Source organism: Sphaeramia orbicularis, chromosome 3 (genome assembly GCF_902148855.1).
Source record: "Sphaeramia orbicularis chromosome 3, fSphaOr1.1, whole genome shotgun sequence".
NCBI classification, from domain to species: Eukaryota; Metazoa; Chordata; class Actinopteri; order Kurtiformes; family Apogonidae; genus Sphaeramia; species Sphaeramia orbicularis.
Window position 1 is genome coordinate 53981513 of NC_043959.1, and position 27780 is coordinate 54009292.

The 27780-nt window shown below is 35.9% G+C and overlaps 2 protein-coding genes across 3 annotated transcripts; one reads left to right on the top strand and one right to left on the bottom strand.

Moving 5' to 3' along the window:
* Window positions 1–419: 419 nt before the first annotated feature.
* grk1a (G protein-coupled receptor kinase 1 a) lies at window positions 420–15258 on the bottom strand. The gene is made up of 7 exons (XM_030126842.1): window positions 14277–15258; window positions 9757–9884; window positions 8672–8829; window positions 7374–7457; window positions 6810–6934; window positions 5033–5234; window positions 420–1363 (listed from the first exon to the last, which is right to left on the bottom strand). Exons 1-7 carry the CDS (start codon window positions 14976–14978, stop codon window positions 1071–1073), a joined length of 1692 nt encoding a protein of 563 aa, XP_029982702.1. The 5' UTR covers window positions 14979–15258; the 3' UTR covers window positions 420–1070.
* A 130-nt stretch (window positions 15259–15388) lies between these two features.
* Window positions 15389–25524, top strand: LOC115413773 (potassium-transporting ATPase subunit beta). Of its 2 annotated transcripts, XM_030126865.1 has the most exons (8): window positions 15389–15537; window positions 15663–15781; window positions 22608–22736; window positions 23656–23769; window positions 23845–24050; window positions 24141–24203; window positions 24945–25037; window positions 25234–25524. In XM_030126865.1, the coding sequence occupies exons 3-8, from the start codon at window positions 22646–22648 to the stop codon at window positions 25390–25392; spliced, it is 726 nt and encodes a 241-aa protein (XP_029982725.1). In that variant the 5' UTR covers window positions 15389–15537; window positions 15663–15781; window positions 22608–22645; the 3' UTR covers window positions 25393–25524. The 2 variants fall into 2 exon arrangements, with proteins under 2 accessions (XP_029982725.1, XP_029982715.1); XM_030126855.1 differs by lacking the exons at window positions 15389–15537; window positions 15663–15781 and adding an exon at window positions 18492–19010.
* Window positions 25525–27780: the final 2256 nt, after the last annotated feature.

Sequence of the window (27780 nt, forward strand, 5' to 3'; positions counted from 1 at the left end):
CACAGGAGGGCGTTTGTGCAGATTTTCCACAGCCTTCACAGGCCCGATCGCCGCCAAACTCGCCAAATGAATAGAAACATTACCTGACTATCTACAAGGCACAGTTTTATGTCCATATTCAAATGCTGTGAGGCATGCTGGGCGATTTTAGCCTCTTGTGCACCATGGGTACAATGCTGCTAGTAACATTAATAATTGCATTCATATTCACTCTTGAGAGAGAGAGTGTGACAGACCTAATTCAACAGAGGTCCAGCCTGTCGGAGCCAGTAAAGTACAAACAAACTATACACAATAATGATGGATGGATGGGATTTCTGCGCATGCCTTTTTGTTTATGCCATGTTAACTTCCAGATATTCTCTTCATACTTTTGAGTTTGTAGTGTAAATGTCATGGTCAATAACAAAACTGGATAATTTCATGATAAAATATTTATTTGAATTCATAAACATCTCTGCTGTACAAGCTCATATACACTTCTGCAGCCACAAACACAAACTATAAAATATGAATAAACTTGTAGCAAATGTGTTTACAAATACAGTAAATGTGTGGCATCGAACCTACACTGTCATATAAAATGCATCTGAGAAAGTTATAAACACAGCTGAAAAGTCAGAGCAGCCGCCAATTTACACAGCAGCCATAAGACAAGAAAGACGGAAACGAAAAAAGATCAGATCTGCTGCCATTTCTCTGACACACACACCCAAACACACATTCACTCAAAACTGTCAAAAACTCCAACAGCTTTTAAACAGGCAGCCTGATTACGCAAGGTAGATTTTAGTGGAAAAGGCTGTTAAAGCAGTCTTAACATTTAAAAACAAACTAAAACAGTGTTTTTTGACTAGAGCTGTAAATCTGGGATGAAGTTCTGGCCTTAACATCTATTAAAGCTGCACGGTAGTAAAAAAGAAGCCCTTTTCCCTTCAGTCTTCTTTTATTCCTCTTTCACTGGAGTGACAAAACAACCCTGTATTGAAATCTTATCCAAAAGGTTCCCAGTGGGTGAAATTTCACTGACTGATAAACAAACAGTTCATGCAAACTCCTCATTATTCTGCCTATGACACGGTGCAGGTGGATGACTTGGGCGGCTGCTCCAGGATGGATTCACGCCGCAGGTCGTTGGGCAAAGCTCCGTCAGGGCCCCAGACCGTGAGCTCACCGTAGATCCCTGTCTCGATCATCTCCTCCTGCCAGGGGATGGCGATGTTCCCTGAAGCAAACTCATCAAAAAATTGCTTGTCCTTGTCTTCTAGTTGCACACCTTTAACTGTGGAAAAGGCCCCGACGTCATCAATGTCCTTGGCGTAGACTGTCTTGGAGTCTGGAACAAAGGGGGGCGGAAGAATCCCTGAGGAGACACGATGAGCAATGAGACCAGAAGATCCAAAGAGCAGATGGAAAGATGCATGTTCAAGCACTTCCTTCTGCAGTGTTGTATAGTAATGAAGTACTTCACCACTGTACTGAAGTACGTTTTGGGAGAATTTGTACTTTAGTGAGTATCGTAATTCTGTTTACTTTCACTTCACTACATTTCCTAATTCAATTACAAACTACATTTTTAATGCACAGTATCGTTACTCTTTACAAAAAATAAATTAAAGAAAATTTGGTGTTTTCACCGATGAAATTACAGATGACTGCAACAAAGTCAGGAAGCTGGTTTGTCATTGGGTCTAAATTAATAATAATAATGGATTGGATTTTATATAGCGCTTTTCTAGACACCCAAAGGGTACCTGACACACACTGTGCACAGCAATCCACCAATCACAATCATTCTTAATCAGTTTGGATCCATTATTCATTCGCTCTCACATTCTCCCTCTGGTGGTGGTAAAGTACATTTGTATCCACAGCTGCCCTGGGGCAGACTGACAGAAGCGTGGCTGCCAATCTGCGCCTACAGCCCCTCCGACCACCACCAAACATTCATACGCATTCATACACCAGTGTGAGTGGCACTGGAGGCAAGGAGGGTGAAGTGTCTTGCCCAAGGACACAATGGACTGACTAGGATAGAGCGGGATTTGAACCACCAACCCTTCGGTTATTAGACGACCTGCTCTACCACCTGAGCCATGGCCACCCTTACAAATTGGATACCTTGTTTATGAAGTGTAATGTAGACTCCATAGTAGAGCTGCACAATATATCGTTTGAGCATCGACATCACGATGTACATGTGCACAATAGTCACATCGCAGGTCCTGCAATGTAGGAGGCTAATGAACTCAGTGTATTCTCATCTAATTTCAAGGGTACCTGACACACACTGTGCGCAGCGATCCACCAATCACAATTATTCTTAATCAGTTTGGAGTGAGTCGCTGGTAACAATATTGAAAAATGAGCAACGAACAAAAGAAAATCATGGAAAATGAAGACTTGGTGCCATAAAGAAAAGCAGCGTTAGTTATCTGGAATTATTTCGGCTACGAGAAGGATGATACTGAAACACGTGTTCTGTGTCGACAGTGCCTTGCACCTGTTAACACAACGAGAGGAAATATAACTAATTAGTTTAACCATTTATGTCGACAGAACACAGCTGTTATATCCTCCTGAGTATTTTTTCATATCGCAATATATATTGCAGAGTTTAAAAAAATCATAATGTCAGCTTTTTCCAATATCATGCAGCCCTACTCCATAGTTGTTTTTCTTTTTCAAAATTCTGACGTTAATAATAACAGCAGTAGCCTACTCCTGTTTAGGTTTTTGAAACCTTGTTTTTGAAGTGTGTGATGTAGGCATCATTTTCAATATTTGGGCTGATTATCTTTTACTTCACCGTGTTTTAAAATCCTGGATAAACTGTATAACATTCCAAATTCTGACTGCCTTTGGTTGTTAACATTTACCTGTACTTTTGCTTTCATTACTTGAGTACATTTAATTGTAGATTACTTGATATACTTAAGTACAGTAAAGACTTTAACTGGAGTAGCATTCCAGTTGGTGACGTACTTCTATCAAAGTCAGTTTTTGGAAGGGTACCTGTACTTCTACTCAAGTGTGACGTTCCAGTACTTTATACCAAGGTTATTATCGTTAACAAAAGCTACGACATGACAAAAACTAGAATTGTTGAAACATTTTCGTTAACTGAAATAAATAAAAACTATAATTCAAAGAAAAAAACGATAACTAACTGAAACTGTATTGTGTGCTTACAAAACTAACTAAAACTTATAAAAATTATGGATAAAATTCCCTTCGTTTTCGTCTTTGTCAATGTTGGATTGATACAAAATTGATTTATTTCCCTCAAGCAATTTTAGCTGCTGGCACCATATATTTAATGGTCCGTCACTTCTCGTCATTTGTCGTTTAGGCGTCTTCTCATTCTCACTGGAAACATGGAGACTAATGTTGGGAGAAAGCAGCAGAGTCCTGTCTGGGATGTATTTGAATTCGATGGTGAAGAAGATAGAAGATATAATAAAACTAAAACTAAACTAAAACTAAGCATTTAGAAAATAACACAAACTAATAAAAACTAGCAAACCTGCTCTAAAAACGAATTAAAACTAACCGAATTAGAGAGAAAAAAAAAAGGTCAAAACTAAATAAAACTAAACTATAATGAAAAATCCAAAACTATTATAACCTTGCTTTATACAACACCGCCCTTCTGTTATGATAGATAAATGTAAATTAGAAGTAGAACAAAGTGGTTGGTCAAAGGTCTGAGACCAGATTTAAACCCTGAATGCACAGATGTGTTTGTTTACATGATTAAAATGAAGAGCAGAAATGTGTCATGGTAATTTAGCACGTTGAACTGAAAAAATACTGAGCAGAACCAAGGATAGATTCATTTCCTCAATTGTGACTTATTGCTCAGCTCTAATTTGAGTTTATGTATTTTTAATGTGACCGGTGTCAGATTCCACAGTGAACTGGTTACAGTCCTTATCTGACCCACATGCACTAAGTCCAATGGATTCTAACGTGGGGTTACATTGAACAAATTAGACCTGAATCTGTCTTAGGACCACATAGTGAACTGGTCCAGGTCATAATTGAAACACTCAAATTCCATGTTATTTGTGCTATTCACACTATCATAAAACAAAAACTGATCTGAGACTCGTATGATCAAAAAATGTTAAATTGGGGTCATTTTTGCTGCAGCTTGAATGTAGTAAAACTAACATATTATGCATGTTGACTTATATTTTTACAAGTATTTTTCACTACTCATTGGATATTTCTCCTGAACTATTATCTATATATTTTCTTGAATTGTATGAGTAAAACCACAAAGTTTTCCAAGAAAAAAGCAAAAAATCCAATATAGACGGAACTCACCTTTAAGGCAGTGTTAATATGACGGAGCAATAGGTAATACCAAGATATTTATTTTAACCCATAAAGACCCAAACATCCACCAGCGACCTAAATGATTTACTGATCTAAACTGTTTAATACCTGTTAATCCACTAATCCTATCAATACGTGTAAATAATTGGTGTAAAATTCAGTTTGTCATCTTTTCATGGTCATCAGATTTGACCCATTTCAGAGGCTCTGTAGTTACCGTGGAAACACAGTCATCTTCTACAACATTGATTCACCAGTAACCCCCATGGAGTTGAATCAATGACAGTAGATGGACAGACTTGTTTTATATTCAGTTATGATAGATTTTGCAGAAAAAGAGACTTTTTCTTCAGTTTTCTCTGTTTTGATATAACTTTTGGATTTACTCTAAGCTTTAATGAACATCTACATGATCAGTGAATTAAATATCGGAAAATATGTGATGTTGACTCAAAAATGCAAAATACAGATCATAATATTAGAGTAAATGCTGATAAATCACTTAAGAAAGGTAAAAATACAGAGGAGAAAATCATTTGGGAAGTGCCACAAAAGTAGCACTGGGCCTTGATGGGTTAAACATAAAATATTTTGGCAGGGTGAGGCAGTAAAATATTTCAAAGTCAAAGTTGTAAAATAACCATCATGCACTGATGCGTTCTATTCCATGTTTGCTCCTCAGACAGACCTGCGTTCAGCTTCCTCCAGTTAATCTCCTTGAAGAAGGGATGCGCCCTGAGCTCGTCACATGACCCGTCCTTGAAGCCGGACCTCTTGTCCACTTCTTTGCACAGCAGACCCTCACAGATGCTTCTGGCATGTTCACTGAACTTCTCTGGATAAGTCACTGGATCATTCAGAATCCGCTTCTTCACCACCTTGTTCTCCACCTTAAAAAAAAAAAAAAAAAAAAAAAAAAAAAAAAGCAAATGAACAGCAGAAATGAAGCCACTCCATTCACTCCTAAACCACAGGTTGTATGTCTACATGTCACATTAGTGCACAGGTGGCAAACATGCGGCCCGGGGGCCAAAATCGGTCCACCAAAGGGTCCAATCCGGCCCTTGGGATGAATTTGTGAAATGCAAAAATTATACTAAGATGTTAACAATCATTTTAGTTCAGGTTCTACATTCAGACCAATTCAATCTCAGGTGGGTCAACCTATAAATACTCACAACTCCAATTTTTTCTCTTTGTGAATATAAATGTTTTCATATATCTACGCTAAAACAAAGTACAATATTGCAAAAATATCTGAATAACCTGAACAAATATGAACAACCTGAAATGTCTTAAGAGAAGTAAGTGCAATTTTAATAATATTCCACCTGCTGCTAAATGTTTTGTGTATTTGTAGATCCACTGTGATCTGTAAGTTATAATGTACATGTGTAAATGATAAACTGAAGCATAATATTACTAAAATTACACATTTTTTTTCCCAGTTTGTTCATATTATTCACATTGTTTGAAAGGATAGTTTGTAAATGAAAGCATTTTCATAATGTAACTTTACTTTTTTCACTCTAAAATATAGAGAAAAGTCTGGAGTTGACATTATTTATATATTATTATATTATAATTTTACTGGTTCGGCCCACTTAAGATCAAATTTAGCTGAATGTGGCCCCTGAACTAAAATGAGTTTGACACCCCTGCATTAGTGCAATACTGACATATTATCACCTTTTCAACAGGTATAAAGTATAAAGGTATGAAGTTGATAAAGGTGTAAAAGCACTTGAGGGGTAAGATTAAGTAAGTTTATACTTCTTCCTGCTCCTTTTCGAACATGCAAAATTTAGACTTGCACATACTTGAAGATAGATTCTGTTCATTTAAATGTTATTTTGTTTTTGTCTAAATTTGCTTCGGTTTGTTTTATTTTGTTTCTTTGCATGTTTGAAATAAATAAATAAATAAATAAATAAATAAATAAATAAATAAATAAAGTACAGACACTTTAACCTGCACAGCTCTAATATCAACAGCAGCATGATTACTTATAGGTAAATAAATGTATATTCAGACAATTTTTCTTCAAGTTTCATGCAAAATTATCATACAAAAAGCAAAACAACCTCTATAATATGTAATATTTAAATATCTATACTGACGGATGTACATACCATGCCTCATGTTTGACTAAATAATGAAATGGGTCAATTTTCGATGAAGTTATATGAAGGATCAGGGCTTTGTGTTTTACAGTAGTTTCAGTTTGAAGCCACAAGAAGGCAAAGTTGAGCTACAGTGAACACTAACACTTACACATACACCACACAGAGTTAATAGAAGGTTCAGTCAGATATTGGGCAGTTTTTTGTTTTTTGTTTTTTAAACTGTGGAGAATATGAAATAGCCTAAAATCCAGATGGAAAGGCTCACAGGCCACAAAACCTCGCACATGACTGATTTTGTCTAAAACAGAGACTGAAAAACAGTGTGACATGCATGTTTACCTTCTCTCCTCGGGTCCTGAAGGGTCCTTTAGCAGCGATGAACTCATACAGAGTGACCCCCAGAGTGAAGTAGTCCACAGAGTAGTCGTATTCTTCTCCTTTGAGCAGCTCTGGAGCCATGAAACCTGCAGGAGAACAGGTCAAGACCTTGTTAAAATCCAGATTAAGAGTTTGATTTTACAGGTATTACCAGAAAATTACTAACTAGGCCAAAATTAGATTGCAATAATATAATATAGTCTGCCATCGTCCCACATGGCCTGGATAAAACATTTAAAGGGGACAAATTGACCTTGAATATTTCTAACTCTTAGAATTTCTTGGATTTTCTTGTAAAATGTTATAAAAGGTTTGATATATTAGGATCCAGAATGAGCTTTTGTACCTTTGTATCATATTCATTACTTAATAAAAGCTGCTTTACATGCTGATGATGTTTGGTTCAGTTTAATGTGACGTCACTAATGTTCTGTGGATGGTTGGCACTGTACAAAGAGCTGGTTGGCAGCTGTTATTGTCTCTGTTTTTCCTCATTATTCTCCTTTTTTTTTTTTTTCACTGTACCTGGAGTCCCAGCATAGCCCTTGATCTTGGACTGATCGTCAGCCAGCTCCACAGCCAAACCAAGGTCAGAGATACGGACATTCCCTGTGAGAACAAACACCGGGGTAATGTCAAGAGCTGTGCACGTCACAGATACGAATGTTGACCAACACATTACGCCCCTGAATACTTAGCCTCTAGTAGCATGATAACTCAAAGATGTCCTTGTGTTAGGAGTAAGACGCAGTTTGTAGCGTGGGTGTAAAGTGCATGTGAGCGGTTCAGGGGGTTTATACACGGTGGCATGCACATGTGTTTTCACCTCAGTAGAATAAAGTCAAGGTGAGTTCTACAGGATGAATACTGTTTTATTCCAATGAAAGCTTAGTTTTATTACAGCTCATACAGACCAAACAATCCTATGTCTTATGCAAATATGTATATAGCCTATAGAGATTTATCTTTATTATTATTTGTCGTATTTTTTGTTGCACATTTTTTTGTGCATTTTCCCCATTATGGGATCAATAAAGTTTCATTTTATCTTATTACACTGGGTTTCAAAAAAATTTTTTTTGCAAGTTGTCTAGGTTTTTTCAACTGAATTAGGACCATTTTTGCACCGCTAAATCCAAAAATGACATCTGTTTTTCTCAATCAGGTCAGGTTTTTTTTGCTAATTTGATTTTGAAAAATTTGATCTTACAAAACTGATGACATTTTTGTGACTTTATCAGTTGATTTTTTATATAGTTCTCACCCAAAATAGGTTTTAAGAGAAAAAAAATCATTTTCTAACACAATGTATTTATTATTTATTATGTATTCACCGCAGATGTAGCAGAATACGTCAGGCTTATTTTTGCAAGATCTAGTCGAAGCCATTTCATTCACCTGTAATATTAAAAAAACCATTAATCATAAATTGGCAAAAGTAAAATCTTCAGAACTCGTTTATTGCAAGAAATATGAAAGAATTTTGTATCATATGATGTGAAAATGCCCATAAATGTAAGCAAAAATCTTAAAAAGCCACTATGTAGCATAGTTCAGAAAGTTGACCTGACTGAACAAAATTAAAGTGATTTTTGGATTCATTTGGATTGCACACCAAAATTATCTTAAATCAGCTCAAAAAACTTAAACAATAAATTTGTTGTTGACCAGTGTAATATATCAAAGAAAGATTGAGATTAGAAAATTAAAATGCAAGGATACATTTAACATCACACCTATGACAAACTGAGAGTCTTGAGACATGGTTCAACCAGCTCTCTGAGACAAAAAAACCAGAGTCTACATGTATTTTATCCTCTGACCTTGATTGTCCAGCAGTACATTCTCTGGTTTGAGGTCTCTGTAGATGATCCTCTTCTGGTGGAGGTGCTCCATGCCCTGGATGATCTGAGCAGCGTAGTAGCAGGCCCGCGGCTCGTCAAAACCTGGGTTATTCTCATCCACATTATAGATGTGATATCTAGCAGCATGGAACATGATGTACATGTACATGATGTGTGATGAAATTAAATACAAATATACATTCATTCATGCACTGATATATTTCCATTTGGAGGAATCATGTGGCCCTCCCTGTGAACTGAAAAGTTTTACAAAACTGATAAATACTATATATAAGAAGTCCCGCAAGTTATTTAATCCGTGTTGAAAGTGACAATATGCCTCTTGTGAATCTTTAAACCTATTTTTAGAGCTACATCACATTAACCCTTTCATGCACGAATTATGAGAACCTTAATCAAAATTTTTTCCTGAGTATTTTTATTCCTCTTTAGGCATGAAAAAAACAATATGATTGAACATTTTCTTCTGAAAAAAAAAATAAAATAAAAAATAATAATAATAATAAAAAGAATTTTTTGAAAAATGTAAAAATAGATTAAAAAAAAAAAAAAAATAATAATGAAAAAAAAAAATTCTCATGAACCTATTTTTCATGAAGTTGCAAAAATGTCCACTCAGCTGGACACCACATGTTTCATTTTTGATGCCCAGAAACATGTATTTACTGATAAATTGTGTGAAAACTATGGAAAGGGCTTGTGATTCTGGGGGTTTATGCTCAGGAGAGATCTATGTAATGTCACCAATTCATGTCAGAAAAGATATGTAGTGTCTTAAAACTTTAATAAAGATATGTGTAAAAAACAACAACAACAACAACAACAACGAAAAGAACAACAAAATCCATGAATATACAAGGGAACAGCTGTAGAATCGCTGTCCACTGTAGTGACCAGTGTGCATGAAAGGGTTAACACAATCCTCATTCAGATCACTGGGTTGCAAATTAGGGTGAACCACAGGAAATCACATGGTAAAATAAGAAAAAAAAAAAACAAAAAAAAAACAGACAGATTATTGTGGATAGTGTCTGTGTTCTAACCTCAGGTCTCCTCCATTCATGATGGTCATGACCAGACACAGCTCTGTTTTTGACTGGAAGGCGTACGCCAAAGAGACAATGAACCTGCTGTGAACCCGGGCCAGGATCCTCTTCTCCACCATCGCCCCCTACAGGACAGAACCGCACAGCAGGTGGGATATTAATAAAAATTTCATCCTCAGGAACAGATATGTGGTGCATATTTATATGCACATTTAGAGTGGAGATTCTAGAGTCTGTTGGGGTTCTGGAGAAACAAGGGTCCACTCCAATCAGTATTTAACACCAATATGTTATTAATAACATCAACTAGACATAAGTGTAGATCAAGAGGAAAAGTTGAGGACTTTTTGCAAGATGTGGTCTTCTTTCCTAAACTTCATGAATAACCCAAATGTGCAAATGCCGAGATCTGGACAAGGACTGTTGCAACCACCTTTATGACCTCAAAACAGCTTATTACTAGAGTAGGCCTGTTAGTATTGTGAAATAGAAATAGAAATAGAAATGTAGAGGATGACCGCATTATGGACTTATAATGCACTGGATATATGTGTCTGTATGCATATTAATGTTCACTGAAATGTGTGTCTGGTCAACATATGATGCACATAGTAATATTATTATCAATATTTTATTTTATTCATTGTAAATCTTTTTGAGGATGGGAGGAGGGGAGTTAGAAGGGTTTTTTTTTGTCTGGAGTGTTATATTGTTGTGTTTATGATTGTGTGTTCATTGAAATGGAAAATCAATAAAACATATTTTTTTTAAAAAAAGAAATAAGTGTAGATAGTATTTTACGTTATTTTTTCCCTGTTTCCTCTACTTCTCTTTCTTTCATCACTTCTTGACAGGTAATAACTCTTCATCCTCTCTCAGAGATTTCACACTGTCACATAAACCACAGAAGTCAGTTTTGCACATCAAATTGGTTGTTTAAGTTTGAGGATTGCACAAAAAAAACAGACAAATAACACTGGTCTACAATTTTTTAGAAAGTGTTATTACTGTCATGTCGGCTCCCAGACAGTGTCTGGATTTTTGTCTGTCTTTTATGTTGTCTGTCATTTCCTGTTTTATTTTGTTAAGTTTTCCTCATGTGTCTTGTCTGGTGTCTTTACTTCCCTTCCTTGATTGTTTCACCTGCTCCTGATTACCTGACTCCACCCTGATGTGTTCCACCTGTGTCTAATTGTCTTCCCGCCCTCTTGTGTATTTAAACCCTGTGTCTTCCCCTGTTTCTCTGCCAGTTTGTTTGCTACACTCGTTGTGCTTACTCACCAGCGTTTTTGGATCCTGTCAGTCTGTCTGTCTGCCTGCCCGTCCGTTGTGACCCGTTTTGTCTACTGACCACTGATTCGGCCTGTTCCTGTTCTGCCTGCTTGTCTGGTTCTGACCTGGTTCGTTCATCCGACTTCCGATTCTGCCTTTTCCCCTGGTTACCTCAGCCTCCAACGATTACATGTGTGTTTTGACCCTTGCCTGGATTTTGACCATGAGTAAGCCTGTCCCTCATGTCCCGTTGCCACCTGTTTTGCTCTCCCGTGTATGACCTGGCCTGTTTTTTGACATCCCTCTGTTCTGCCCTAGTCGGGTTGCTGTCGGGATTTCTCCGGCTCGGCCGTGCTGACCCCACTCACAGCCCGGACGTCGAGTCCAGATACCCACGCCTTCACAGACGTGTTAACTATTCTGTGCTGTGTGGGTTTTTTTTTTTTTTTCCCCCTGTGATTGTGTTTAATAAACACACTGAACTTTTCATCTGTTTGCTGGTCTTGCATTTGGGTTCAGGCTTTGTACTCAGCCCGTTACAATTACACATATATATTGGTTTATGCACATTTATATAATAGTTTTATAAATCTTCCACTAAATAGAACCTGTAAAGTGAATGTATTCTAATGTGCAGAAAGTGTTTTGAAGTAGATCTTGTGGCTCTGAGATAAATATTCCTTTTGAGTCAAACCCATTCTCTCGTTAATTCTTGAATTTCATGTTTTGACCCAAGGCTGTATCTTGGAAAGTTCAGCCAACCAGCATTTTTTACTTGATTTTTCTTTATCAGTGTCTCTCATGTGGTAAAATTTCATTACTTTTATTCTGGAAGCATTTTCCTTGTAGACTAGTGTAATTTGTTGTTTTCATCTGAATCTTGCCATCAGTTACACGTATTTAAAAGAAAATTTGACAAGTTGAGGAAAACCAGTTTTTGGTGTAAAATGGTTTTAAAACATACTGACTGTGAATGTGTACATTATGCACCCAAGAGATGCATAAACTACATCATCACAATGTTGCCTCGCCTCAGTCTCCACAGAGCTGAGGATGTACCTGCAACTCTCAACATCACCAGACTTTCACTTTTTATGTCACATTTAATAATCTGTCATTCATTGTTGAAGAATGAGGTGGAATGTGATGAGGTGACAGCCTCTGATAGTTGTGATGGCATGTATTGTGGTAGACAAGAGCTGCATTTCACTGACTACTGCAAACTCAACCAAATGGTACTTGAATATGTTCATCCCCGGTGCAACTTATTTGACTTCCAAAATTGTTTTTCATGTGACAAAAATCACATGTGTAAATGATGCCATTATTCAAATAGAACCAAAACACCCTTTTTCTCATGTCACTAACTGTATTTTCTCTGAGTTAAAGTCCGATGGGACACAGGAGGACGTGAGACACCAAAGTGGATGGAGCCACGGCAATGTCATGGATTCCAAGCTGTGAGTGCATTTCAGCTGCTGCCATCTGGGCTTTTTGTAGTCAAAAGGGACTGTTTTTGGACAAAAAAATGAAGCTGGAGAAACATGAGTGCCAGAGGCTGAGTTACTGCTAAATGTTAACTTGATTACACAATAAAACAGTAACTTCATCAATCGTTTGAATGATGAGAGAGCTGTTAATCACACCTGTCAGTATCGCAGCTGTCAGTGGTTTTACTCATAGATACTAAAATACTGGTTTCAATTAGTCCCTGATTTTGTGTTTGTAAAAGCCTGGGGCCTCAAGCCAGGGCCTGCTGTAAACATTCACTAGCTGAATGTCTGAGTATTTCATAATTTCATGTAATAATCATCTTCAGAGAGCAGTATCTACTTCTTTGTATTGATCATCCACAGATACTTTGAAAGTACCATGGACATTGTGTCAAAACCTGCAGTAACTATTTTTTGGGTGACTTCGGGGTAGCTGAAAACCTGGGGAAACAAAAGTGTCCTTATTCTCAGCTCAAGAATTATGTAAAAAGCACTGATGCAACTTTTTCACTGCAGTAAAACTAGGTAAATACAGGCTCTGAAATGTACTGTAAGGGCCAATGAAGGACATATCTACTGGCTGTTTCCATGTAACAACAACTGGACCTCACATATCTATCAACAGAATTTAGAATATGTCCTATGTGATCGTCACTGATAGACAATGATGTGTTATGTGGAAAATGTGAAATGATACAAAACACAAATAACTGACTCTACCTTCAAAAACAAGGAAAAGACGAGTACAGACATTTGTGTCAAAATGCAGGGAGTAAAAGAGAAATAAAGTAAATACAGACACCTGGAAACCATAGTTAAGTAAAGCAAGTAACAGTGTATTTAGTATTTAATCATCCTCTGCTGAAAACCCATTAAAGCAGCTGTTATGGTTTACGGAGCCAAAAACTGTAGTTTGGATTTGCAAAGGATGTTTCAAAGGCGATAAATTAATTCTAATATAAGTAAAACCTTGCAGAAGATGGTGAAATCTCCTCAACAGTACTCCAATTCTAAACATGGTAGGATTGGCACTTTATAAGGAGATCAAAAAGTGCTAATGCTGAAGGCACTAATCATATTAGATGAAGGCCTTGTACTTACTGAGTGTTGTTTAGACTTGAGGATTACACACACACGCACGCACGCACATACAAGGCCTGAATGGCGAGAAACCACCCGTGCTGCCACTACAATTCCTCCACTACTAAACCCCTTCAGTCCTGTGCACTTAGATCCATCTTCAACCTCATGAACCCAGACACATCTACAGTAGTCACCCCCTCTGATAACACTGGTCTACAATTTTTTAGAAATGATTTGCTTCAGATATTAAATGTGCTAAATGTTACATATTTTAATAAGATTAATTGGAAAATAAATGACAAAAGTGCTGGTTTGCTGATGTTTTCAAGGTATGTGATTAAGTGTTATTACATATATATTGGTTTATGTACATTTATATAAAAGTTTTATAAATCTTCCACTAAATAGAACCTGTAAAGTGAATGTATTCTAATGTGCAGACAGTGTTTTGAAGTAGATCTTGTAGCTCTGAGACAAATATTCCTTTTGAGTCAAACCCATTCTCTCGTTAATTCTTGAATTTCACGTTTTGACCCAAGGCTGTATCTTGGAAAGTTCAGCCAACCAGCATTTGTTACTTGATTTTTCTTTATCAGTGTCTCTCATGTGGTAAAATTTCATTACTTTTATTCTGGAAGCATTTTCCTTGCAGACCAGTGTAGTTCATACCTCGTAGCCTTTCCTTTTCTTCAGCCTCTTCTTGTTCAGTTTCTTGCAGGCGTACAGCTTCCCCGTGGCCTTCATCTGGCAGGCAGACACCTCTCCAAACCCTCCTTTACCCAACACACGGAAGTCCAAGAACCAGTCCTCTTCCATGGGCTGCATTTCCAACCACTTCCACTGCAGAAACCTCTTGAGATACATACTCTCCAGGAAGAACGTGTAGGGCACCTCTTTGAGAAAGTCCATCACATTGTCTAGAGTCTCATTAAAGAGCTCATCCCCAGCTTCCTGGTGTTTCTCCTTGACCTTCGTGATGCCATTCTCAGGCAAGAACGGGCAGAAATACTTGGCGTCTGGCTCCATGTACCGACTCAGGATCTTACTTGCTTTCTTCACCCGGTCCTCATCCTCAGCATTGTTGTACTCCTCAATATCCTTCCACAAACGGCACGGGCCTTTATACTCAGTGATGGAGTCGAGGAACTCTTGGAAAAGACGTTTGCCAATTGGCTGCTCCACGCAGACCGTCTGGAAGCCCAGGTCCAGGGTCTCCCTCAGACCCTCACATACTGTGATGTGGGGCAGCTTGAGGCGGGAGTGGTACTTTTTATCTCGGTTATGCGCAGGGTTGGCGGTGCCATCAAAGCTCCCCCGGGCTGAGATGTAAGCAGAGTTGGCCACCACTGTGGTCAGGCCACCAATATCCATGGTGACACAGTGGAAAGGTGTGTGAGATGCAGCAGAAAAGTGGAAACAGGCAAGTGGAGGTGGAGGTCTCTAAAGAAGACAAGGGAGCAAAAACAAAAAGAAAGGAGCAGAGATGATGATAATATCAGCTTCAAGTTCAGAGAAGAAGCTGAGGAGCGGGTTTCCTCTTCCTTTAGAAGCACAGAGTAACATACAGAAATACCCCACAGAGCTCAGCGGTTTCCTCAGTGAGTCCGTCACCCAACCTGACAGACTGAGTTGTGAACCCCCTCCTCCTTTCACACATGCACACACACATGCAGATCTACCTGACTCATCAGCTTTCCCCAGAGGGATTTATCCACTCTGGAACTCTGTAATGCTTTATCCTGTGCTAACCCATGTGTGCGCCGGAGAAGAGAACGGAACAAGAGAGTAAGACCGGGATGGAGATGAGAGACACAAAATGAAAGTGGAAAAGAGAGAGAGAGAGGAAGGAAATGTGTGGTATGCATGCAGTGGGTTGGAGAAAACACTCAGAACACAGCAGCTACTGTCAGAGTCAAACCAGACAAAACGTGTAATGAAACCAGCTCTGTCAATGTCTTCTCAAAACCACAAAAGACAGTAGATTTTCCTGTTTGTTTGTAGTATTCACGTAACATTCAAAGTGTTACATCTTCACTTTTGTATATTTTTTGCCAGGAACAATATGCACTGGCTCTAAAAAGTAAGCACCTCTTTTATCAGTGGTAGAAGAAGAATTCAGATCCTCTACTTCAGAAAAAGTATCTCACCAGATCTGTATTCAAAACTAAAAATATGTAAGTATCTTCAACAAAGTGTGCTAAAACTAGTCACTGCACTGAAATGATTCAATTTAGGTTTTTTTTACTACTATGTTTATGTATTTGGCAGATGTTTTTTTCCAAAGCGACTTACAGGAGAAAACCAATCAAATCAATCAATCAAATTTTATTTATATAGCGCCAGATCACAACAAAAAAGTTATCTCATGACACTTTATATATAGAGTTGGTCAAAACCAGACTCTAAGCCAATTTACAGAAATCCAACAGAATCTACTATATATCAAGTTTTTATATTCTGCATTAATATCTATGTTGCATGTTGGTTGTGTCCGTAAAAATCATTCGATCCCTTGTTTTCCTCCTTATTGTGTTCGAAGGGGTAATAATAGTCAACATCATTGTCTTTATGACAGGAATTTTCCCAAAAAAACATATTCAATGTCAAAGTGAAAACAAATTTTTTACAAATGGGTCAAGTCACACACCTATTGACTTTGAATCAAAAAATTAGAATTGAGATAATGATTTCAAACTTTTTGGAGTTCAATAGTATAACATCTTAAGTTTCTAAATCCATTAGAATTTTTGCTAAAAAGGATTTTCAAGGAAATTACGGAACTTTTCATATGAACTAAATTCAGTCTGTCGGAAAGTTCTCTAAGAATGAATAATAACATAACTTATCATTGCTATAATTTGAAATCTTAGTCATATATTTCTGTTTTCAATATAGTTTTATGACCTTTTACACACCCTTTTATCATTATAAAAATCATTTTGTCTGAAAAATCGGTGTATATACATGTCATTCATTTGTTCATTATCCTAGTTGGTTAATCCTTGTGAGGGTCATGGGAGTGTTGGAAGTAATGGGTGAAGGTGAGGTGGACCCTGAACGTGTCACCAGTTCATTACAGAGCTGATCAGTGTTGTATAAAGGACTGGAAAGTCACACTTGCGTAGAAGTACAGGTACCCTACCAAAAAAAGTACTTTGGTAGAAGTTCAAGTCACCAACTGAAATACTACTCAAGTTAAAGTCTTTAAGTATCTAGTATTTACTGTACGTGAGTGACTCAAGTAATCTATAATTAAATGTACTCAAGTAATGAAAGCAAAAGTACAAGTAAATGTTAATATCAACCAAAGGCAGTCAGAATTTGGAATATTACACTGCTGCTCATGTCAGTAGAGTTGAGTGTGGACTGTTGTTTGCACTTGCACATTACACGATTAGGCTCAATGACAAATCAGCTTCCTGATTTTGTTGCAGTCACCGGTAATCTCAGCGGTGAAAACACCAAATTTCCTTTAATTTATTTTTAGTAATAATACTGTGCATTAACAGTGTTTTGGAATAGAAGTATGCAACTGAGTTAGGAAATGTAGTAAAGTAAAAGTGAAAGTAAACAGAATAAAAATACTCAATATTAAGTACAAATTCTCCCAAAATATACTTGAGTGCTGTAGTGAAGTATTAGTACTTTGTTACTTTGATACATACAAACAACCATTCACTCTCCCTTTTGCACCTACAGGTGATTTAGATCAACTAACCTAATGTCTTTGGATGGTGGGAGGAATTCAGAATACCCACAGAGAGCCTATGAAGACACAGGGAGAATATGCAAACTCCAATATAAGATCAATTCATTAAAAAGATGTGATGCAAATAAAAGCCGTTGCATAAATATTCACCCCTTTCAGGTCAGTATTTAGCAGAAACACCTTTGTCTCTCTCAGGTTTGCACATCTACACTGTACTTTTACGCCACCATTCTTTGCAAAACTGCTGAAGCTCTGCCAAGGTGCATTATGATCTGGCATGAATAACCTTTCAGAGGTGTGGGCTTCCACTCAGCCACTCCACAACATTCACCTTGTCGTCTTTTGTCTCAGTCAGTGGTAGGTAAATCATTTAAAACATTTACATTCTTACATTTGAGTTAATAGTTAACTGATTTAATTGTTGCTGAAAATACGGAAGAAGAGATATTATGTTAAAAGTGATGTGCCAGCATCACCTGGATAACTGTGGGTATTATACATATTATATTTATTTATTTATTTTCAATTTTATTTTTATTTATTTATTTATTTATTTTTGCTTTTGCTATGTTTTCACATCTAGAATATGTGTGAATGCTATGTGTTTCCTGTTCATATTTTATGTTTTTATGTGATAGGCAGAAAACACATTTTGTCTTAATTCTACTTTCTTTTTTAATGTATCTCATTCTTATCTACTCATACTCTGCATTTATTTATTTATTTATTTATTTATTTATAATTATTTTTTTATTTATTGTTGATGTGGTATGTCTTTGTGGAGCGGTGACCGTATTTTTTATCTATCTATCTATCTATCTATCTATCTATCTATCTATCTATCTATCTATCTATCTATCTATCTATCTATCTATCTATCTATCTATCTATCTATCTATCTATCTATCTATCTATCTATCTATCTATCTATCTATCTATCTATCTATCTATCTATCTATCTATCTATCTATCTATCTATCTATCGTCTTTTGGCATATATATTTACATGTTTATATCTAAGTTGGGGGTGGAGACTTATGTTATGATGTTGAAAATCCATCAATCAAATTATTTAAAAAATAATAATAATAATAATAAAAAATAAAGTGATATGCCAGTTAAGTTTTAGCGACATGAATGTGTTTTAGGTTTTTATATTTGTTATTGGAAATAAAGCATTAAAGAGAAGTGAGATATTTTACACTATATAACACAACAGGAGCTGATTCTGCTTATATTCTTTATAGTTTGTGCTCTCCTTGGATGTTTAAAGGTGATCCTAAAGGTTTTCTCAAGGTGTTAAGGACACTGGTGTGGAGGTTGGAAGTTTAAGTTTCCGCTCTGTTTCTGACCCACCTCTGCTCCCTCACCTGCAGCGTGCCCACCTTTATCTGGGCCTTATAAATACTAAATAAGAGATAACGCATGCATCACACTCTGGGGCGACATCCAGGGTACAACTTTTACTGTAAAGAAGAATGAAACAGAGCACGAGACGCTAACACAAACCTGAAAGAGTCTCAAAGTATTTGTGGAGGGAAAGGAGAGAGGAGATACATACATTGAATTTGATTGATTCAACATGGCCACCTTGAAGGAGAAGAGGACCTGTGGGCAGCGATGTGAAGACTTTGGCCGCTTTGTCTGGAACTCAGACAATGGGACATTTATGGGCAGAACACCAGAGAAATGGGGTAGGAATGAAATTATCTGTACTGTAACTACCTGTTTCATGTGAAAATGACCTGTAATATGAAAATACCAGACTCATCTGTTACACTGGGTAACAAAAAAATGTTTTTTGCAAGTTGTCATTTTTCATTTGTTTCAGTTGTCATTGTCATTTTGCACCGCTAAATCCAAAAATGACATCTGTTTTTCTCAATGAGGTCAGGGTTTTTTTTTGCTAATTTGATTTTGAAAAATTTGATCTTCTCACAAAATTTATGACATTTTTGTGACTTTATCAGTTGATTTTTTATATAGCTCTCACCCAAAATAGGTTTTAAGAGAAAAAAAAATCATTTTCTAACAGGATTCCTGTTAGGTACAATGGTGTATTCACCGCAGATGTAGCAGAATACATCAGGCTTATTTTTGCAAGATCTTCCAGTCGAAGCCATTTCATTCACCTGTAATATTAAAAAAAAAACAATCATAAATTGGCAAAAGTAAAATCTTCAGAACTCGTTTAATGCAAGAAATATGAAATAATTTTGTATCATATGATGTGAAAATGCCCATAAATGTAAGCAAAAATGTTAAAAAGCCACTATGTAGCATAGTTCAGAAAGTTGACCTGATTGAGCAAAATTAATGTGATTTTTGGATTCAGCACACCAAAATGATCCTAAATCAGCTCAAAAAACTTCAACAATAAATTTGTTGTTGACCAGTGTTACAGTAAAACTGATCTGTGTGTCAGTTGTTTTCTACTGGTGAGCAGATGATCCTGTTAGATAGTAATTTTACAGTAACTTATTTTAATTTCAGAACCAGTCACTAGAAAGTAACACCAGGGAACAAAAGTTAAACTGTACCCCAAACTATTTCTTTTGTTTTTGTACTTAAATCACTTTTCCTTCCTTCTGAAAGGTTCCATGATTAGATGTACGAATACTCTGAAGTTCAGCCAAGGCTAAAATTATCATTAAACATTGCATTGTATCCTGTACTCTTTCAACAGGTGTCTTCCTAAATCACAGCCTTTTTTAGCCTTTAACTCTCTTCAGTATTAAATTTCCCAGGAGAGTATTTTTCTGGCTTTTTGTACATTAATAGAAATACTTCTTCTACAAGGCCGTACATGGTTGGGGTTCTGAATATATTCCTGAGCTGCTCTCTGGCTGTAGTCCAGTCACATTCCTAAGGTCATTAAAAAATAAATGCCTCATGAATGGAGCTAAAAATAAACTAATGAACAAACTACCTGATGACCCCTGAGATTTCTGTGTGTAGGTGGCTAAAAACATAATGCTTTCTGTGATTTACTGTGTAATACACTGAGTTTACTTGTGTCTGAAATGTGCTACACAGATAAAAACAGACATAGTGACTGAAGTGTCATTTTGTTAAAGTTTTATCTGAATTGTCTGATGTTTGAGTTAAGAAGGAGCAATGTCATGCTTATTTTCTAACACATATGGCCTGGTGTTGTAGAAAGAAAAAAAACTGAACGAAAAATCGGCATATTTGATGGAATTGAACTAATTAAGACATGTTCTGCGTAATCGATCAAGTGTTTGATTATAACTTGGTTTCTCATGGACTTTGTTAAACAATGCAGCACATACATGCAACTGTGAGATACAAAAAAACTGATGTGAGCTCAGTTACACCTTATGTTCTGTTTATGTTTTTCCCAATCTTAGAGTTGGAACCCAAAACGGTTTTGCAGAACTGTTTTTATTGGGTTGCCAAATACTAGAGGAAAATATCCAGTATTATTATGATATAAAAATGAATGAATGAAAACAGTGTTCTCTGGGAGACTTTATAAATATCGACCTCAACACAGGAGATGCGTCTGTTGTAAAAGATGTGATAAGATTAAAATGACAAAAAAAGAAAAAGATAACGAAGTGTAAATGATAACTATTGGCTCACTAATCCTATCAATACATGTAAATAATTTAGGTAAAATGCAATTTTCCAAGTCTTTTTTTGGACGTTCAGAGGCTCCGTAGAGAATGCAGAAACACAGTCATCCTCTGCAACACTGATTTGACCAATAAAACCCCCATGTAGTTTGACAAATAGATGCTTATTTTTCTGCGAATAACAAATTTTGCTGAAAAAGTAACTTTTTTGAATTTTTTTTTTCTTACTTTGATTTCACTTTGAGCATTTATAATCAATTATATCAAAGTCAAAGTCAGCTTTATTGTTAGTTTTTGCCATATGTCATCAAATACAGAAAACTGAATATGGTCACGAAATTAAATATGGGAAATACCTGATTATTAAATTTTACATTATATCATTTTTTTGTGAAGTATGCTAAATATAGAGGATAAAATTATGTTGAATGGTGATAAATAACAGGAAATAATGAAAAGACAGAATAATTTGAAAGTCGCCACAAAAATAGATCCTGGATTCTAAGAGTTTTAGAAGCTTTACAATTAAGAAGTTGTAAAAAGAATAAATAAATAAATAAAAAATTTAAACAGACAAAAAAAAAATGTCAAAAATGCTCAGAAACAGTGTTTTGACAGTAGAACAGTGAGTAAAACTTTAGACTGAGGGAAATTTGTGACATTTTTTCAAACTTTGTGTCCTGAAGAGGGGTCTGCAGCTGAAGAACTCTGAGAACAAGTAAAGCTCTATATTCACCACTGTGTATGACTTCTGCAGTCCTTCACATACCACAACATAGATGTGTTTTCAGAACGATAAAGACCCTACCGTGGTGATAAGCTTCTGCTTCTGGCTTTTATGAGAGTCATTCATCTGTGTTTGATCTTCTAATCAGATTAAATTGAGCTCAAATCAACAAGCGGACACCTTGACCTCTGCCGGTGCAGACTTACAACTGGTGTCCTTGTGTTTTCACTCCAAACATAACCACTGTTCTAACCCATATTGTAAACAAAGGTGGGATTTTAGAAAGTGGCTGTGTGTATCTCCATTTTAGTCCATGTTATTTATTTATTTTTTTTATTTAGTTTTTATTTTGTTTTTGAGAAAACCATAACACAAATACTTACACTAACAAAACAAACAAACAACAGGGAGAGGAGTCCAACCTTAGAGCAGCATCTAGTCCACATATACATACATCACACACATGCATCAATATACTCATATATATATATATATATATATATAGATAGATAGATAGATAGATAGATAGATAGATAGATAGATAGATAGATAGATAGATAGATAGATAGATAGATAGATAGATAGATAGATAGATAGATAGATAGATAGATAGATAGATAGATAGATAGATAGATAGACATTTTTTTTTTCTCCTTTACAGTAAAGTTTGAGGGTCCTTTGAAATTATACAAAGTCCAGTCTCATGGTTACAATATAAGTGAGCCACTTTGACCAGTTTTCAGTAAAAATATCAGTTTTATATCTTAAATTAAATGTGATTCTCTCCATGACATGTATATTGTACGCTACATCAGTCCAGTCATTTGTAGTGGGTATGTCTCCTTTCAGCCATTTTCTAGTCAGAGTCTTCTTTAGTCCATGTTATTTTGTGTTCAGATGAGGAAACACCAGAGAGCTGAGCTCATACAGTGTAACTCCTTGTTTCTTTCTTTTTGCTTTCACAGTGTACATCAGTCTGTATTATGTGGCCTTCTACGTGGTGATGACGGCCCTCTTTTCTCTGGCCATCTGGGTGCTCATGTACACTCTGGATCCGTACGCGCCTGATTACCAAGACCGGTTAAAATCGCCGGGTAACTTAACAACAAAAACACGTAAAAGTGACCAAAATTAACCCTTTCATGCATAGTGGTCACTCCAGTGGACAGTTCTTCTCCAGCTGTTCTCTTGTATATTCATGGATTTTATTGTTTTAGCTCCATATCAGCCAACACAGTGGACACTTAAATGCATCATCTCATACACTGACATTCATACCATTACTGTAACTTTGCTGTTCTAGATAAACTTGATCTACAGGAACATGTTTGAGAGTAAATCAATTCCTTGTTATTATTATAAGACTGTAATTAACAGGTTTTTTTGAACAAAAAGTTGTTTTTTTTGTGCATATTATCTCCATAAAGTGAGTAATAACTTATAATAACCAGTCATAAGTGTTTGCTCCTGGAGGATTCTGTTGGGTTTCTGTAAATTGGCTTAAAATTTAATTTGATTTGATCTATCTCTTCTTTATGTGAAGCACTTTGTAACATGTTGTTTTAAAAAGTGCTATATAAATAAAACTTTACTTGCTTACTTTCTATATTAGAGTATGTTAAAATGTGACAAAACATCAGGCTAGCAGCATTTTAAAATATTTTATTCATAGTTTTCACAGTATATCAGTAAATATGTGTTCATTTGCTTCAAAAATTAAAATTCAATAATTGTACAGCTGTTTTATGTTTTTAATCTATTCTTGTATCTTTCTTTCATTTTGCAAGTCGCTTTGGAAAAAAGCATCTGCCAAATGCATAAATGTAAATGTAAACATGATGTCCAGCTGAGTGGATACTTTTGCAATTCCATGAAAAATCAGCTCATAGAAAAATTAAATTGCAGTTTTTTTTTCATGCCTTAAGAGGAATAAAAACACTCACAAAAAAAATCTTGATTTATGCATGAAAGGGTTAAACATGAGTGTCCTCTAACAGGCTTTGTGTTTGCCAGGGGTGATGGTGTGGCCGGACACGTACGGAGAGGAGATTGTTGAAATCAACTACAACACATCAGACAAGGCCAGCTGGATGAAGATGTCCAACATCCTCCATAAGTTCCTGAAACGTTAGTGTTTACCCAACTAATGTTTTCATTGTCTAAATACACATACGTCATGTTTCTAATCATCTCTTCCTGTAGCGTACAACGACACCCTGCAACAGGAATGCAACACCTACAACTGCACAAAGGGAAAGTACTTCATCCAGAAGACCTTTTCTGCCCCCCATCACACCAAGTGGGCATGCCCTTTCACGCAAAGCATGCTGGGACCGTGTTCAGGCCTCGAGGACCCCACCTTTGGGTACAACTGCACCATGCCTTGTGTTGTCATTAAAATGAACCGGGTAGGGCTCTTCATAAGCACTTTGTGAAAACATGAGAACATGAGCAGAACTGAGATAAATATGACAAATTTACTCTCTTTTTTTTTGCAGGTTATTGACTTTTTGCCATCCAATATAACTGGTGTTGCACCTTATGTCAACTGCACTGTACTGGTAAGAAACTGGTGTCAGGTGAAAGTAATACAAAAACATGAAGGACCCAAATATATCTGGATAACCACTGCATAAAATTACAGAAATGACAAAAATCAAAGAAAATTATAAAATTCTATATTTCTTCCTTCAGCTGTTGTGCAAAAATAATATTGGAACAAAATATCAAAACAAAGGAAAAAGTGGTGATGAAGGATAAAACTATTAACTTTACAGCTAATATTAATAAAACTGTGTATCAGCTGTGATACTGTTTATGTGTATTTAAAGTTTTGCACGTTATATACCATTTACCTCTGACAGTTTGCAGAATTACCCAGAAATTGCACATTTATGTAAATATATATTTTTCTCTCTTTTTTTCTGTATTTTTATGCTCATTTTCTTTTGCCTACCATTCTTAAATGCCACTTTGTTCTGTTTATTTTAATTTCCTAGTTAAATTATTCCATTTCTATTTTTATAAATCTTAAATTATCTCTGTATTCAGTGTGGACAGCAAAGTAAGATTTTCATTGCACAGGAAAACTTTTTTTTTTTTTTTTTTTAATGTACACATGACAATAAAACGCTTTAAATATTTTAATCTATCAGAGTCAGATAATTTTATCTGATTATAAATGCCTTTAACTGTTTTCCTTGTTACAAATAAATGCATTGTGATGATTATGCTGATTAGATGTCAGTGGAGTTACCCTTTACATAGGCTGACATTATTTTTTTATATGTGTTTCTGTGTAGGAGGGATGTGACAATGTGGAAAAAATCGAGTATTTCCCTGCAAATGGAAACATGGATCTCTCCTACTTCCCTTACTATGGAAAGCTGGCGCAGGTAAACAAGAAAAACACTTGAAATGTAGCAAAACATAGAGAAATGTCCAATTGTATCTTATAAAAACTAGATGTGATCCCTGTGTTTTTTGTAGGGAGCCTTCATTTCATGCCAAAGTAACTAAAGCTCTGAGAAAATTAGACAGTGGTCTCATGGGTTCTGATAGATATGATAATAATAACCTTCTTTTGTTCAGCCTACCTACGTCAACCCGCTGGTGGCTGTTCGCTTCAACCTGGTTGGAAAGAAATACGCCAAGATCCAGTGCAGAGTGGTTTCTGACAAAATCAGCTACCAAAACTTCCATGACCCCTATGAGGGAAAAGTCATCTTCTACCTCAAAGCAATGAAATGACGCAACAGGAGGGAGGATAGATCCTCAATAATCATCAGCAGTTCACGGAACACAATGCAGAAATGACTTGATTTACTATCTAACAACCTTTTACAGTGAAAAAAATCTAAATCTTACCAAGCATGTTTTTCCTCATTTCTAGTCCAAATATCTCATCACACTTAAAATAAGACATAATCACCTAAAGAGTAACTTTTCAGTGAGATGTAAGAACTTTGAGAATATAAGAATTTTTTTGTTTAATTCAAGCAAAAAAATCTGCCAATGGAACAAGTGAAAATTCTCTTGGTAAGATTTCTTGAAATAAGATTTTCAAGATCTATTGTCTAAAAATGAATTCTTCTATCTCACTGAATAGTTACTCTTTAGGTGATTATGTTTTATTTTAAGTGTGATGAGATATTTTGACTAGAAATTAGAAAAATACACTTGATAAGATTTGGATTTTTTCCAGTGTAACCACATGTATTCAACTTAACCTAACATGTATGGGCCCACTCGTATCTCTCATATTGCTTTTTTAACATTACATGTCATGCTTTGCAGTGATTCCTAACCTGTGTTACCATAAATAAACTTAAAAACTACATTATGATGTGACCTTGTGCACAACTTCACCTCACCTTCAGACTTAAAAGATACAATCTCACATTGTCCTTCGAGGGTTGTCATTTCCACAGATGATGAGGCTGTGCATGTGCAGAAATGAAAATGTATTTGTTCTCATAAGTTTGTGTCGATAACACTGGTCTACAGTTTTTTAGAAATGATTTGCTTCAGAGATTAAATGTGCTAAATGTTATGTATTCTAATAAGATTAATTGGAAAATAAATGACAAAAGTGCCGGTTTGCTGATGTTTTCAAGGTATATGATTAAGTGTTATTACACATATATATTGGTTTATGTACATTTATATAATAGTTTTATAAATCTTCCACTAAATAGAACCTGTAAAGTGAATGTATTCTAATGTGCAGACAGTGTTTTGAAGTAGATCTTGTAGCTCTGAGACAAATATTCCTTTTGAGTCAAATCCATTCTCTCGTTAATTCTTGAATTTCACATTTTGACCCAAGGCTGTATCATGGAAAGTTCAGCCAACCAGCATTTGTTACTTGATTTTTCTTTATCAGTGACTCTCATGTGGTAAAATTTCATTACTTTTCTTCTGGAAGCATTTTCCTTGTAGACCAGTGTAAAGTGAGAAGCTCGATTGCCAATGTTTGCATGTGTGACATCATGGTATCTGTTATGAAAATGTCTGCAAACACAACATACCAATAAAGGTCTGCTCAGGTTCAGTCTGCAGTGTGTAGAGCTCTGACTACTCCGTCATGTCTACCAATGCTAATAGGATGATGATGAGTTTTCTCATAAATCTGCTGACTGCATAGTTTGTGGGTTATCAGCTTAAACAGCACAGGTGTGTTCACATGAGGACACACATTCACAGAAATGCCACATATACACGTGTCCTGTTTGATCCACTATTCGCTGTTACTTGGGGTTTCCTTATTCCTGGAGCTCTTAGAAGCCAGATCTGGTTTCCTAGAAGTAGATTTTCTGATGGATTACACGGTAACTAATAATTTGATCACATAGATTCAAACTTGAAACTGTCAGTTCATCTCGTAAATGGATCTGAATACAATAAGAATCAGCAATAAGAATAACTGCCATTGGTCTGATTTGTGTATTTAACCCAATGTATATTTGACTCAATTATGATTTAGCACACTTGGATATTATTATTATTATTATTATTACTATTATTATTATTACTGGTGGCTTTTTTCAACTTTTCTTTACCAGTGGTTGGTCCAATAAGAGTAATTCACAATTTTTTACATGAACGCCCTGTGCAAGACATAGAATAGCAACCAATGTTATTATCATTAACGAAAAATAACGAAATGACGAAAACTAGAATTGAAAAAACATTTTCGTTAACTGAAATAAATAAAAACTATAATTAAAAGAAAAAAAAAATAACTGAAACTGTATTGTGTGCTTATAAAAGTAACTTAAAATATATAAAAATTATGGATAAAATTCCCTTAGTTTTCGTCTTTGTCAATGTCGGATTGATATGAAAGCGATTTATTTCGCTCTAGCAATTTTAGCTGCTGGCACCATATATTTAACAGTCTGTCACTTGTGGTTTCCAGTCGTCTTCTGGTCCCCACTCTACCTGGAAACATGGAGACTAAAGTTGGGACAAAGCAGCAGAGTCCTGTCTGGGATTTATTGGAATACGACGGAGAAGAAGAGAAAAGATCTGAAAAAACTAAAACTAAGCATTTAGAAAAAAATGAAAACTAACAAAACTATCAAACCTGCTCTAAAACCTAATTCAAACTAACTGAATTAGAGAAAAAAAAAGTCA